General features: G+C 36.5%; 1 protein-coding gene across 2 annotated transcripts in view; it reads right to left on the minus strand.

Annotated features, from left to right (window-relative positions):
- LOC150088245 (suppressor of lurcher protein 1-like) overlaps positions 1–14,487 on the minus strand; it is a 1,375,230-nt gene that overhangs the window by 370,068 nt on the left and 990,675 nt on the right. For both annotated transcript variants that reach the window (XM_090370656.1, XM_090370655.1), the window contains exons 7-8: positions 4,234–4,450; positions 3,401–3,627 (exon numbers count right to left, since the gene is read on the minus strand). In XM_090370656.1, coding sequence (XP_090226782.1) covers positions 3,401–3,627; positions 4,234–4,450 — 444 coding nt within the window. The remainder of the gene's footprint in view (positions 1–3,400; positions 3,628–4,233; positions 4,451–14,487) is intronic.

Here is a 14,487-nt window from a genome sequence, read left to right on the forward strand (position 1 = left end):
ATCATTCTGGGACCTGTGCTCTTGGAGAGTCCCTCAGCCTTCCCTCAGAGCGACTCCAGCTCTATGCCCACATCTCAGCCGTCTCCACCTATCCGATAGGTTTCTGCCATATCAGCTACTTCCATGTGCCCAGTCTTTGGATGCTGACCTTAATAAGTTTTCTAGTGATAAGGAGTATAGACGCCGCATCCTTAAATTGTACTTCCCCGTCCCTGATTCTGCTCCTTGAAGCTCGCCTTAACGCCGCAATCCAGAAATGCGACATGAAGATGGCTTACCAACGAGCCTTGTAATTTTCCACCTGTATATTATTTGTTCATTGTGATGTTTATAATTGTGTTATACTTTGAGTGTTGAGCTCCATTTACTTTTGATTCGTTCATATATGTATTTTATATTTAATTTATTAATTTCCTTTCTTACATATTGTAATATCACTGTTAACCCCTGGCCTTGTGGCCGTGAAGGGCTTATTGCAATGTATCCATTGTATTACCATTATTATTATTATTGCAATAAAGATTTCTATTACTTAATGAAACCAGTCGTAAATGTGATGGGGCTCCGAGATGGCAAATACCCGCAAATGGATAGATGCAGTAGATTCAAATTTCATAACAGCTACAGTACATATAAGTTCGTATGGTAGCAGGGAATAATACAATTTTGTCTATATACAAACTATATCACTTCACACGATATACATATTTTAATTAAACTTTCGGTATTCAGAAAGTGAGAATACTTCAGCCGCAATATCTCAAAAAATTTAGTGGTTAATACAGTATACATCAAATGAAAGCATTTTTAAAACAGCCTATTTATCTACAGGAATGTTTATAGACTCTACGGTCCAAAGAGAGAAAACTGAGTGCTACTCTAAATAAAATTTAATAAAACATTTTTGTTAGAAAACACCGAGGAGAAAAACCTTTATAAGTGACCTTCATATATAAGAACAGGTTAAAGGAAAAATAATGTTTTTGTGTTTACCACATACATATTGCATTATAATAAACATTACACTACATGTTAACATCGCTATAAAGATCTCCAATTCGACCGTAAAGCTCATTTCAACAAGTGTTTCCATCCTCCCCACCCAATAATCACTTTTTTTCCCCATTATTTTCTTTTATTCATACATTATTATATGTAGAGTAACGTCAAGAAACTAATTATCAAATACAATTCTGAACAAGACTTCTTTCAATTTTAACATTTCTTTCATTTTCGTGTTTTAAAAATCGAAGTTACCTTCAACAGTTAAATTCGATCAGAACCGGCTCATAAAATAAATGCGGTACACAGTCTAAGTTAACCTGCTTTGATTGGGATTTTCTGCATTGTTTTCCCAGATGAGGATGCTGCTTTTGTTGGGTTTTAGGCGTATCAACAACTTAGACCATATGGCAACGTTGCGTATTATGTCTGAGGATGCCAGTATTGGGATGACGATTGGTATGCGGGCTGAAAAACCAGGAATAACTCATGGGGGAAACTCTATCTCTCCGCCTGGGAGGGCTAAACTACGGCCTCTGCGAGCCTTTAGAGATTCTTCCAGATGAAATTCTAAACAGATGAGTATCAAAGCAGCGGGATCGATATTTGTAAGACCGAACGATGCAAGAAAGCGTGCTCCTTCTGCACCAGCCAAAACAAAATAAATAAATATAATGATGACCATAATAATAAAAATTTAATTAAAACATTATTCAATTCATACTATCCCCATGTCTACAAAGTAATTGGCCAATTCTGCTTTAGATTCAGTGTCTTCATCACGTTGGGCAATTAATTCCACTGTTCGACAACGAGTTCCTTATAGGTGAAGTTCACGAGATTCAGTCTTCTGTTGCCTCTAAGATTTTCTATTTGTGCCCCCCACTCCGATTCATGCCTTACCTACGGAGGAGAACTATCTTCCTCATTTATCAATCCTTTCAGCCGCTATTTGTCCAACTTTGCAGTCCACACCTTCTAAGCCATTCTTTATATGCGCATTGCTTTTTACTCACGGATCTGGTATCCCTACTTTGAACCCTCTCCAGAAGTTCTATTTTATTTTTTTATGTTTTTTCGAGTTCAGTCTCCTGGCCTGAATACAATATTCCAAATGCGGTTTAACAATCGTCTGGTAAAGAGGGATAATGACGTCCTTCTCCCTACTAGCAAAGGCCTTATAAATCAGAGACAGAGCACCATACACCTTCCTAGACGACCGTTTATACTGCAGGGAAATCGTAATCATAAAGTGTTTTTCGTATTGAACCACTCCTAGCTCCTTTCCCTCCAGAGTATACATGTATTCAAGGATTTCTGCTCCCCAAATGCACGATGTTAGATTTCATAAAAAGAGTTACAATAGATATAAAGAATACATATAAAGCGAGTGGTTCAATAGAAAAAAATGTTCCTTAAATGAGAATATCCTTGTGCTCGTTTCACGAAAATTCTTGACCCCTAAATTTCTTAAAACATTTTCAACGAAATACGTGAGCTAGAATTCATATTCACCTTACGCCTTAAAAAGCTCAGTATTCAGTTAGATTTCTATAGAGCTGAACAAGCTCATAAAATAAATGAATAAATTAAACAGTTCCATTTATCAAAAGTCTCATTAGTTTACTAATTATTTTGTTTTCACTTTTTAATTTTTTTTAAAGAATTGTGCTTTGTTATGTTGGTTTTTTTTAGGAGCATTAGCAACTAGGGCCATATTGCTCCGGGGTATGCGGTGGTCATTCACCTGACCTTTCCGCATCCTCCGTATTTGGTGGTGACGGGCTCGAACCCCGGTCTAATCAAGAAGCGTGTGCTACGCACTGCTGCTCCTTCCCACCTGGCTACGGAGGCGCCAATTGTGCTTTAATATTAGTATCAAACACTATGTAATGCATACAGTTATTTTATATTCAAAAAAGGAATTTTTATGTTTATTTACTATTCAAAGGGGTTCACAAAAATAAAAAGAGTGGGACCCACTGAATTGGAGTTCCATCAGAACTAGCTACTATTGACCTGAGTAGCCGATGCGCCAATAATTCCCAAGAATGACGGTTCAAAATTTTCACCACCGTTACAAGCAGCACATACAACTATTAATTCTCCCCACCACCACTCTTTCTAATAAAAACACAGGAAACGAAAGAGCTCACACTGAAGAAGGGGAGCTTAATTTATACACGAGTATCACATTTAGGTGAATTGGAATACACCTTTAAATCTTGCTTTTGCCGCAGATACACCTAAGTACGACTGCGAATGATTTCTGCTTTAGCACCCATTTCGATATCAACTAGTAAAAACATGTTTTTCCTGTTTGTAGCTGAATGGAAACTGTAAAGAATAAAAAATTTCGTTCCAACATTTAGTTTCACAACTGGCTTAGTTTACTCGCCTGTGGAAGGAATATCCAGTCCGCTGTTGATGGCCTCTTCTTCGAACACATACGATGCCTTAAAGCCTTGACCAGGGAAATGACTCCTGCTCACAAACTCAATAAACAGGTCGGGTCCAGTTGAAACCATTTCTACGAAGGTGTTAGTGTTGCAGAGTTGACCGATAACAGGGTTGGATTTGTCCTTTCCGTCATGCACAACAATAACATCGGGACTATTCAGACAACTGTTAAAAGTGAAATAATAATAAAGGACTATTTTTTGAAGGTTTAATAGTAACATTTATTGAACAGTAAATATTGTTTCAATTACCTATTTAGAATGATTTAATATGTAATAGAATTAGATTTAAATGAAAATTAATATTACCCATGTAATAAATGGTAAATCCATTTCTGGATAGGCAATAGTGAATTTTAAATAAATTAAAACGGGTAAAACTGAATTCACCATAATGTAATATTTTAGCGTGATAAATTATATTTATCATGATTAAAAGAAATAAACAGTTTCATAAATAGCACTAGTTGGATTTGGCATTAAGAACTTCAAATCTTAAACTTAATGGAAATTAAGGAACTGTATAGTCTGAATAGTCTAGAGATATCAGTAAAATAAAACGGAAAATCTTCATATAACAAATAGTAAAGTATATTTAATGCTAACTTATTAATAATTGAAAATCAACGCAATGTGAGTTAAATCAACGTTATGATGAGTTTTATTCTCTTCTGGTAAATGGGTTCTTCGTGGAATTGATGCAAATTACAATGCATTAACACATCAAAGAGTTGGTATTAGTTATTTATAATGTACAAAAATATTTCCTTACCTCAGATCGCCCCTTTGTAGTCTTACTTGCTCGAATACGACTTTTACTCGCTCGTTGTATTTGCCCATAAACCGGAACGCGCAGTCGATGTTCTGAGGATACGAACTGGGATACTGCGGGGAATAAAATTTACCACGGTTCTGTGTCCTGTTAGTGCTGATGAACTGGTAATCACACAGGGAAGAATGTAACAACTCTCCATCGACGTCAAACATTCCTGAAATATTAATTTTAAGATTAAAATTCATATTCTTTGATTCTACAATAAAGAGAATTGAGAAAGCTATGAAATAATAACCACGTAAGTAGTAATTTCATCAGGGACAAAATTCGAAACATAATTGATGGGCAATTCCAAAATTTTGTCAATAGAAAGTTATACTTCCTCTTTAGAACTAAATCTGAAATTTGTTATTTAAGAAATTATTAAATTTGGTCTGCACATATATTAAGATGTTAAACTGCCGGAGTACTCAATTTTAACAATCAAATTAATTTTGTTTCGAAAATAGTGACAGGTAACGAACGTCAACTACGCAATCCCTCATCCTCAGGAATCAGAATAACATCAGAAATCAGAAATATGACGATTAACTTTTATTTTATCTATGGCTGGCTAGAATTGTGCTACAGAGGCTCGTCAACACTTATTGGGAATATATCACGGTGACAGAAGACAATGACAAGATGTTGTTGTTGGGTTTTAGGAGCATCAGCGACTTAAGTCATAAGCCCTACTTCCTTCGCCTGAAATTGGCAGGCGAAGGATGTAGAGCTTATGACTTAGGGCTTAATAGAATATAACTTAGAATTTCTGGCGGTTCCTCTCGGTATGCTTATTCATGATATCCGCCAAATTTTTTAAACTACATACAAACTTCATACATGATTCTTAAAGTCCCAAGATGGGGAAAACCCCTGGTGCCGTTTGACACTAAACACACTCTACACTAAACACCCAGTTTATTTTTCTTTTTATTATTATTATTCAATTTAATATACATTACAGGCATGTGCCCAGTTAAAGTGTGCAAGAGAGCTGTATAATAGTACAAGCATAAACATAAGTTGTTACATTAAGTTGTAAACAAATGAAGTTTAAAAGTAATACATTATGTACAATGATGTTACAGTTTTATCAGATCAGTGCAAGAGGAAAAGAATATGGCTTTCCCATAATCCTTGATCACAAATAAGTCAATAATATCCCACATAAGCAATCTATCAATCAGATGACCGGTCCTAGATAGCCCCGTGAAACAATTTCTTGTCCAGAGAAAGATAAATGCCGTTATTCTTTTAAAGAAACAGTTCTTGGAAATCTGAAGATCAATCTTGCGTTGTGGAAAATATTCTGTTCATTGCAGCCGCCAGTGCATGAAAGTTTAGATTGCACAAGAGATCTAGAAGATAACTTGCTCCGGAGAAAATATGATACAAAAGCATACTGTCCTGGACATAAGGTACTTGTAGATGAAGTGCTGAAAACAGTCCATTAGCCGGCTGAAAATACTTATGTTCCTAATTTTTTGCCAGCGATTTCAGAAGACAGATGGGACGGTAATTTTCTAAAGAATATGTTGCTGATTTAAGGGATTGGAAAAAACATTCGCTGATTTGAAGTGAGTAGGGTAGGTTCATGTCTCGACAGAAAGATAAACATATGCAATATTATATATTTCAGTTGTGGGAAGTTTTTATTCCAGAGTGTAAGCGAAATCTTATCTGGGCCAGTATAGAAATATTTGACAATTGCCGAAGCGCTTCAGTGAGATCGTCTTGTGAATTGAGATATTTAGTTGGTCATCTTTAACGACTTGAAATTCATAAGGGAAGCAACAGAAGTTGCACTTTATGATATTATTCAGAATTTAAATTTATTGGGTTTAGGTGCATCATCAACTTAGACTATATTGCGCCATTAGGTACTGTCTCAACAAGTGTGCGTTCCATGATTGAAGAATTTCTAAAGTATTCTTCAATAAAGGATATAGTTAGCGGATCTCAGGTAGAGGGAACCCCACGAGTTATCCAAGTTTTTCGGCACACAAAACATGCACATGAACACACACATTCGAACCCAAACTCCTTCAACCGAGTGACAAGTGGCGAAACAACCATACTACCGTGGATGACAAAATTTAATGAGATAATCTTTAAAAACCAAACAGTGTAATTGATGCGATTGCACAAATGATTAACTGACATTGTAAATCAGTATATTATAAAACAACAATAACAGTAGAACCAGCGAATAAAACAGTTACGGTTATATGATGTCTTTCATATGTGTTTTTTTACTTTCTGATTAAATAAACTGACCACTGAAAGTTAAACTGGAGCCTTAATTTTTACCTTTATAACCAATCTTCACTGAAGTTTGCGCAGTGAAGATTGGTTATTCTGAAATTAATTTGGTAATAAAAATGTGAGTTGTACAATAATTGTAAGTTTAGTATTATCTTAAAAAAAGCATACATAAGGCAGTGATTTAAATTTTACCGGGATAGATAAACTTTTTTTATGAATAAACAAAGTTTCACAAAGCGGTCAAAGTGTATAGTATATTAATTCTGGCTGTTCTTTAGAAAGGCCGGTTTTGTCTCTGCAGCTCAAAAGAAACCGAACTTGCTTCGTGATGCGCATGCAAATAAAATTTTAATCAACAACAGCAGCATTATCAAAATGACAAATGAATAAGTGCTTAAAACTTCATGATTTCTCTTTAACGATATTCAGAGATAGTGCTGATAGGCAGAGAAACGATCTCTTCTAAGGTGAAAAGAGTTAATTATATATACTCTATATATAAATTATAATTGAAGACATCGTATTGGTCACATGACCTACAGAATTTGCAATAATGGATGTAAAGTATGGATGTCTGTGAAAGGAATCTCCATGTCAGCTTAGCGTGCCATCCGAATAAGTTGAAATAGAAACTGTAAATATTAGTTACTTTATTTTTCCATAAACTGAGAATTTAAAAGTAACCTAAACCGAACGCCAGACTAAGATTTAATTGCAAAAGTATGAAAAGACACATTTCACGTGCGCGGAAAGTTGAAACAAACGGTAAATGAGCATTCAGGGGCTTCTTTAGGAAAAATAACCATGATGGGCTAATGAACACTTGAAATTTAAATAAGATAATCTGTTCGAACGTGGTTGAACTCTGCAGGTTTGTGAATAATGGAGAGTTTTCTTTTTGCGTTATTTTAAAGACCACGCCACTGATTCAATTGCAACGATGCAATTATTAAAAACGATTTTTTGTCCCCATGAGCTTAATTGGATAAGCAAAACAAAACAAAAAAAAATTCAAGTGAGTGTTGGAGCAGTCCCACTGACTAGGGCAAGCCGTGGATACTAGTGATCGCCAGGATAAATTCAAAAACGTCAAGCAATATTTCAAGAGCACCTATTACCTGATACAAAACCGTGGGCAATAATGAAAATCCTGGCTTAGCATCGTTAGATTTCTGTTCTGTTGGGTGCGCAATTTCACTAGTTTCCCAATTTTCCGAGCTACTTCGCTAATCAATGCGAGTCATTTTTTTGTGGGAGGGTGTTATTTAATTAATGAGTGTCTTAATGAATAAAGGCCGGAATATATTGATAGCCTAAAGGCGACCATTACTGCAGGATAAGTGCCAGAACTCAGTGTAGTGACAGCAGTTCTACGATCTTGTGATCCATTCAACTAGGCTTAACGTTATAACTTGCTGTAGTTTAAGGAACCTAAGTTGAAATTTGGATCCAATTACGAAATGCAACTATAAAGCGATGGTGAAAACGAACACTGTTCGTTCTGACAAACGGTGATCATGAAATAAATAAACGCAACATTGTCCTTTAGATGGAATAAAAACAAACAAAATGAAAAAAAATATCAATTTTTTGTTCCATTTCAATAGCGTACACACCAAACAAAGATAATCACATTTTGGCCATTCTATAAGGGAACACCGCAATCTGTGTTCTCCCCACGTATGTATGGGAGGGCAGGCGAGATCCGAATGTTTTGAGTGTATCGTCATATTACAATCTGTAAAATGAATTTCAAGAAAATAAGACTTGCGGGTTTGTAAATAACATAATAATCACTTAGGGCCAGATACGCACTGTACGGGGGAAAGAGGGAGATTAATTATTCAAATCCACATTGAAGAATGGTATCCTGTACAACCCACGATTTGTGCATAGGTAAATTTTCATGGAGAAGTAAAACCCAATGAGAACTTTCGTCTCCCCCCAACTAGAATTGTAAGAGCTTTTAACATTGGTATAAGGCTGTCATAATATTCCCGTTACTGTGGTTTTATGTGGCAGGTATTCAATTAACAACAATCCCTTTGTGTTCTAGAAAATTGAGGCCAACACTTTTCCAGCTGATGGCTGGGCCCGAAACTTTTACGGGATTGGAGATCCCTTGTATTTCTACTGCATGCTTTCTAATTTCGATTAAAATGATTATGCAAATGTAATGAAGTTTCATCACCAGTGATCAAACGGATTAAAAAGAATTAATTTATTTCAAATTCGATGTCTCCAGCCCATAACGTTTGTGAGGAAAGGAAAGGTTTCTGAGAACCCATCTTGCACAAACTTTGGATATTCTCAAATGCTCACGTATTATTTTTAAAATGTTTCCATGGGAAATTTTAAGTACTGTACTTTTTAAAGTTCGGACACTCTAATTCTTCTGTTTTTTATTTATTTATTTTTTTTTTAACGATGGTAATTGTTTCAGATGTACGGCTAGATTTTGGATCGTCCTCAACTGACTCCCGTTACTCTTCTGGATTTCGCCGACAATCTTGCAATACTAACATAACTAGGCGATATTTGTCCAAAAGCCCTTGTCATTCTTTCATGGATTTCTTTAGCATTTGTACCACCTTTGGTCAAAAATTTGATTATTAAACGATGCTCAATTCGCTGGATATTCATCTTCCACATATCATCATAAAAGAAAAAAATAAATGCATTTTAGAAACTGCATATTAGATTGACATACAATTTTTTTTATGTTATTTTACCCTGACTCCTGCTCATTATTCCGATAAAATAATAAATTAGAAGTACGTGCATTGATATATAATTTAATTATTGTATTAACAACATTTTTGTATACAGATATACAAACAAAATAAAAACAAAGCTTACAAATCAGCATCATTATAAAAATAAATCTAATGAAACTCCTTTAATATTTACATAGATTAATAAAAATGTATAATAAGGTACAATAATAAAAATAATTAATAATAATTAAAAAAATAAAATATTAATGACTGTTGTTGCGGGAAAAATTAGTGGATCGATCGGTTGACGAAGTTTGCATGTAAGCATTCAAAAAGTTAGCTATGAAGTTTTCTGAACACAATAAAATGGACCTTCAAGGGTGTATTACACAATTTTTTTTGTTTTTTTTCTTGTGAATTAACATATTCAGTCAATATTAAATTATCATTATGTGGTATATTATTGTTATCAGTTTTTATTTTTTATTTTTATTTTTTTGATAACACACAGTAACGCAGACAAAGCTAATTTCGAAAGGCAGTCTTTTGGAGCAAACAGAAATCATAAATTAAAACGTTTACTGCAAAAAAGTTATCAGCACCACAATATACGTGACGATCTTGTCACATATGTGTCATACGTGGTAGTTTAAACTTTTATAAGAGACTGTTACCCTTGAATCTTTGCGACAGGAAATGGTAGTCAGATGTGGCTCCGCCCACTGCTTCGTGCCGATTGGCTGCTAATTTCTAATGTTTATTATGCACGTTTTGTTTTTCGCTTGAATCTGTCTCGAATTTAGTAGCGTAATATAACCTGACCTTTTTTCATTAGTGGAAATGAAAACTCCTACTACAAACGAAAGTCAGGAACCGGCAGGGTCGGCGGAACGTGGTAAGCAGGGCATGGAGGCGTCAACGTCTCGGATCCCCGAAATTCAAAATTATTATTATTGTAATAATATTTAAAAAACTATCTCAAGGGCGCCAAATACATTTTTGCTTAGGGGTACCAAAAACTCTGGGGCCGTATCTGTTTACCGGTGTGTCTGTCGTGTTCCTGCAGGCTCTACTCGCTTGTAGAACAGCATTCATCTTCAGCCAGAAGCGAATTATTTGTATCGTTGCAATCATGCTAGAGGGAAATCTTTCAAACCTCTGAAAATTGCAGTAGTTTTTCCAGGATAGTGGAAAATATGAACATGTGATCAAGGAAATTTTCTCACGTAATAAACGGGACGATGTGGACGTATATCGATGAAAAGTTAGGGAATTTAGAAACAGAAATATTAAGGTTTTAAGATACAAAAACACGTTTGGAAACTGGGAAATGCGTTAATTGGAAAACGCATCTGGTTTCAAATCACGTGGTGTCTTCAGATTGAAGGTAATTCTTACTTTACAATTAAACTGCGAGGCTGGAAAAGAGTCCTGCACATTTATGAAAAGATTCTTCAACTTGGACATGTCATCAGATCTTTCGATAAATACTATACGTAATGTTGTTGTTATTTGGTTTTTAGGAGCATTAGCAACTAAGGCCATATTGCTCCGGGGTTATGCGGTGGTCATTCCCTGACCTTTCCGCATCCTCCGTATTTGGTGGTCATGGGCTCGAACCCCGGTCTAATCAAGAAGCGTGTGCTACCACTGCCGCTCCTGCCCACCTGGCTACGGAGGCGCCATATACGTAATGCAACAACTATGGATGGTGTGTGTTCAAGCGTGAACTAAAATCTATTGAATGTAAAAATTATATATCCTACTTTAGTCATCATATACCAGTACTTTCAGTAACCGATATGTAATTATTATTAAGTAAGACTAAATGCAGCTGGGCATAATATTTTTAAGAGTTATACATTTGTATTTATCTATATAATATCGGTGTAAAAACGCCATAGCTAACTCTTAAAGGAAAATTACGATAGTAGTGTAAAGGCCATCATTTCAACTGTATCTCATATTGTGCTCATCCTTCACAACGAGTTACCATGTATTGCACTGCCTCGAATAAGTAACGCTTCACCAATAGAGAAGACTATTGTTACTTATTCTCGGTGGGCACCACCACCCAGACGTGACCATTTCAAGGCTTGTTGGCATTTCTGGTTGGCATCTCTCATATTGTGGGATTATCTTCATAACTGGGTAGTCATGTTTACAATACCAGGATGCCTGCCTGCCCATCCACCCACCGATGAAAGGGCGACAAGCCTTGAAACGATGCCGTCTGGGTGGTAGTTCCCATTGAGAATAAGTAACAATTGTCTTCTCTATTAGTGAAGCGTTATTTATTCGGGGTACTACAATACTTGGTAATTCGTTGTGAAGGATGAGCACAATATGAGATACATTGAAATGATGCCCACGACACTACTACTATCGTAGTTTTCCTTTAAGAGTTTACACCATAGACCTTTAAGTCTATGGTGTTCTTAAACCGATATTATATAGTAATCATTATTAATAAAATAAAAACAGCGTACAAGTTAGTGCAATTGCATCATTTCTGTACATAGCCAACTACCTAAGTAGTTATATATTGGCATCATTAAGTATATCTCATATTGTGAATACTTTCACAACGAGTTGCCATAATATTGCAATACATCGAATAAGTAACGCTTCACCATAGGAGAAGACTATTGTTACTTATTCTCAGCGGATGCCATCACCTATATGGCACCGTTTTGGAGCTTATTGGCTCCTCATCAGTGGGTGGACAGGTAGCCTGGTGTTGCAATGATGACAACCCAGTTGCGAAGTTGGAATGGTACTTAATGATGTCAATATATAACTACTTAAGTAGTTGGCTATGTACAGAAATGATGCAATTATTGCACTAACTTGTACGCTAGTCAACTCCCTACATGACCTGAGGCTCTAGCCCTAAACTATACTGTAAAATAAAAACATCAAAAAACGTTAAAAAAATCATCATAAAACGTTATACATCCATGAATTTCATTAATTTCACTTTTTTGTACTGAAAATTAAAACGTTTTTAACGCTTGCCGATGACTCTTAAATGTAAAACACTTTAAATATGCTAGCGGTGGACATTATGCACCTGATACAGAATTGTTTTTGTTTATTGCGAGTTCTGCTGCATAATCTATTTTGATCCCCCAGAAGGCTCGCAAGGCTTTGGAATACTGAGCTTGGATTTGTTGTTTATAGGTGAGGTTGGCATCCAGGATTACTCCTAGGCATTTGACACTGTCAGCGGGAGCCAGAACCTTTCCTGCTAATTCCGGAAGTAAGGTATCGGCGGACGTCATCAGAATTAGAGAAAAGATTAGACAGCTTGACTTCTCGGGATTAACTTCTGGGAATTAACTGACATACCAAAAAATTTGGCATATTCACAGAAAGTATTAAGGTCGTTGTTTACAGTTTCTTTCTTGGGGATCAACAACCTGGCGTTTTCATGGCAAGTAACACACAATATCAGCAGCATACGACAAGAACGCTGGAACTTGATCCTTAAGTGGAATGAACATTGCAGCGAATAGTAGAGATGGGAGAGAACTACCTCGTGGTATTTCTACCTCTGTGCTTTTACAGACAGTACTGTTATTACATGGGAAATGAAGCATTCTCCTAAATAAAGGACTTTTGAGGAGCTCTAAGGTATATCCGGATATCCCGTAGACACTATTAAGTAAGGCAAGGAGGGGTGTGATTTGGACTGAATCGAATGCAGATTTCATGTCCAGAAAAATAGTGTGGAGGTCCTCATTGTCATTCCAGGTGTGAAGTATTTTCTGCGATAAGGACTGTATGTAGACAGGTGACAGTAGATCTATTCGGCATGGTATAATGTGTATGATTGGGCCTATACGCAAAAATTGCGAGTCGAACGTCATTATGGATGCACTTCTCGGAGCATTTCAGGAAGGGAGAGGCGATTGATACTCGCCTGAAGTCCACAGGTGTTTTCGCATGAGGCTTTTTTTGAACTGCCATGACTCTAAGTCAACCAGCTTGCAGGCACCTGTGCCTGTTTGAGTATTTTGTTGTCGAGGTAGGTGACTCTCTGCTGATGAAATAGGAAGCAATTTTGAGATTAAAAAGAGGTGTTTGGTCAGTTCCTATGGTGGACTTGTAAGGTAGTGGTGTTTTCATGTCCAGAAAAATGGACATACAGTGAGTTTATTATTTTTATTAGCTGTTCTTCGGAAATTTCGATATTACTGATAACTGAAGAAATGTTGAGCGATTCATTCCAAGGATATACTTAAGGCACGCTGTGACCTCTTAAAACGCAGCACATGCTCACACCACTACTGGACATGCAAAGATATGGGGTAACTTTTTTCAATGTTGATGTATTTAGGATTGTACACTCTCCTGGCAGTGTTTGTACCTTGTACTGGCGAACGTTCCTCCTTAGGTGCCTGCCGTGATATTATGGCAGTGATCGGACGGGAGAAGGTTATGGTCAGGGTTTCTTTTAAGGAACAGTTTGAGAAGATGTGCTGTAGGGTGGCATTGCCATGTGAAGGACGAACGTCAATAAGACCAATGACTTTCTAATTCACAAGGAGCGTTTACATTTATGAAATTATCTAAGTGAAACAGGCTTAGAAATTAACAATGTTACATAAATGAATATTAGGAATACATAAACAGTCAAACATCCACATGTTTATTTAGGAAGAACCTTTTTTGTGCTCAGTGTTAACCTGGTAGTTGTTTGGCAGGAGGGTGTATATACGATCGATGTTCTCTAACCGATTTTGCCTTTTTTTGCAGAATCGGTTACAGTCTATGTCCAGGGTGAGGAATATTCCTATAGTACTGTATGGGAACATCCGGTCTAAAGAATTTATCCTGCTCCTGGGTGGCTGCATTGTAGTTTGACTATGGCGACGGGGTCTGCTGGAAGATGGATAGTGAAAGGCTATCTCAGTAATACTTGGGATTTCTATATTTTATTTTTTTTATAATTTTTTTTTTTTTTGGTGATGAGCTTTGAGAGGGTGGAGAAGTTCGTTTGATTAATATCAGTTTCCAGGGTACCCAATCCGGGTTTTTCTGAAGGATACTTCTAGAGGTGGTAAACGGCTTTCCCAGGTAACGGTTTAGCCACCTCAGAATCCAGTATTCCACAGTCCGGAACCTCTGAGATAATCAGCAGGCGCGGCAGCCATACAGGGGGAGGCATATAGGGCAATGGGGGAAACACATCTCACAACATAGTGTATTACGAAGTTAGAAC

Source organism: Mastigoproctus giganteus, chromosome 3 (assembly GCF_048544385.1).
Source record: "Mastigoproctus giganteus isolate SK-2022 chromosome 3, ASM4854438v1, whole genome shotgun sequence".
Lineage (NCBI taxonomy): Eukaryota > Metazoa > Arthropoda > Arachnida > Uropygi > Thelyphonidae > Mastigoproctus > Mastigoproctus giganteus.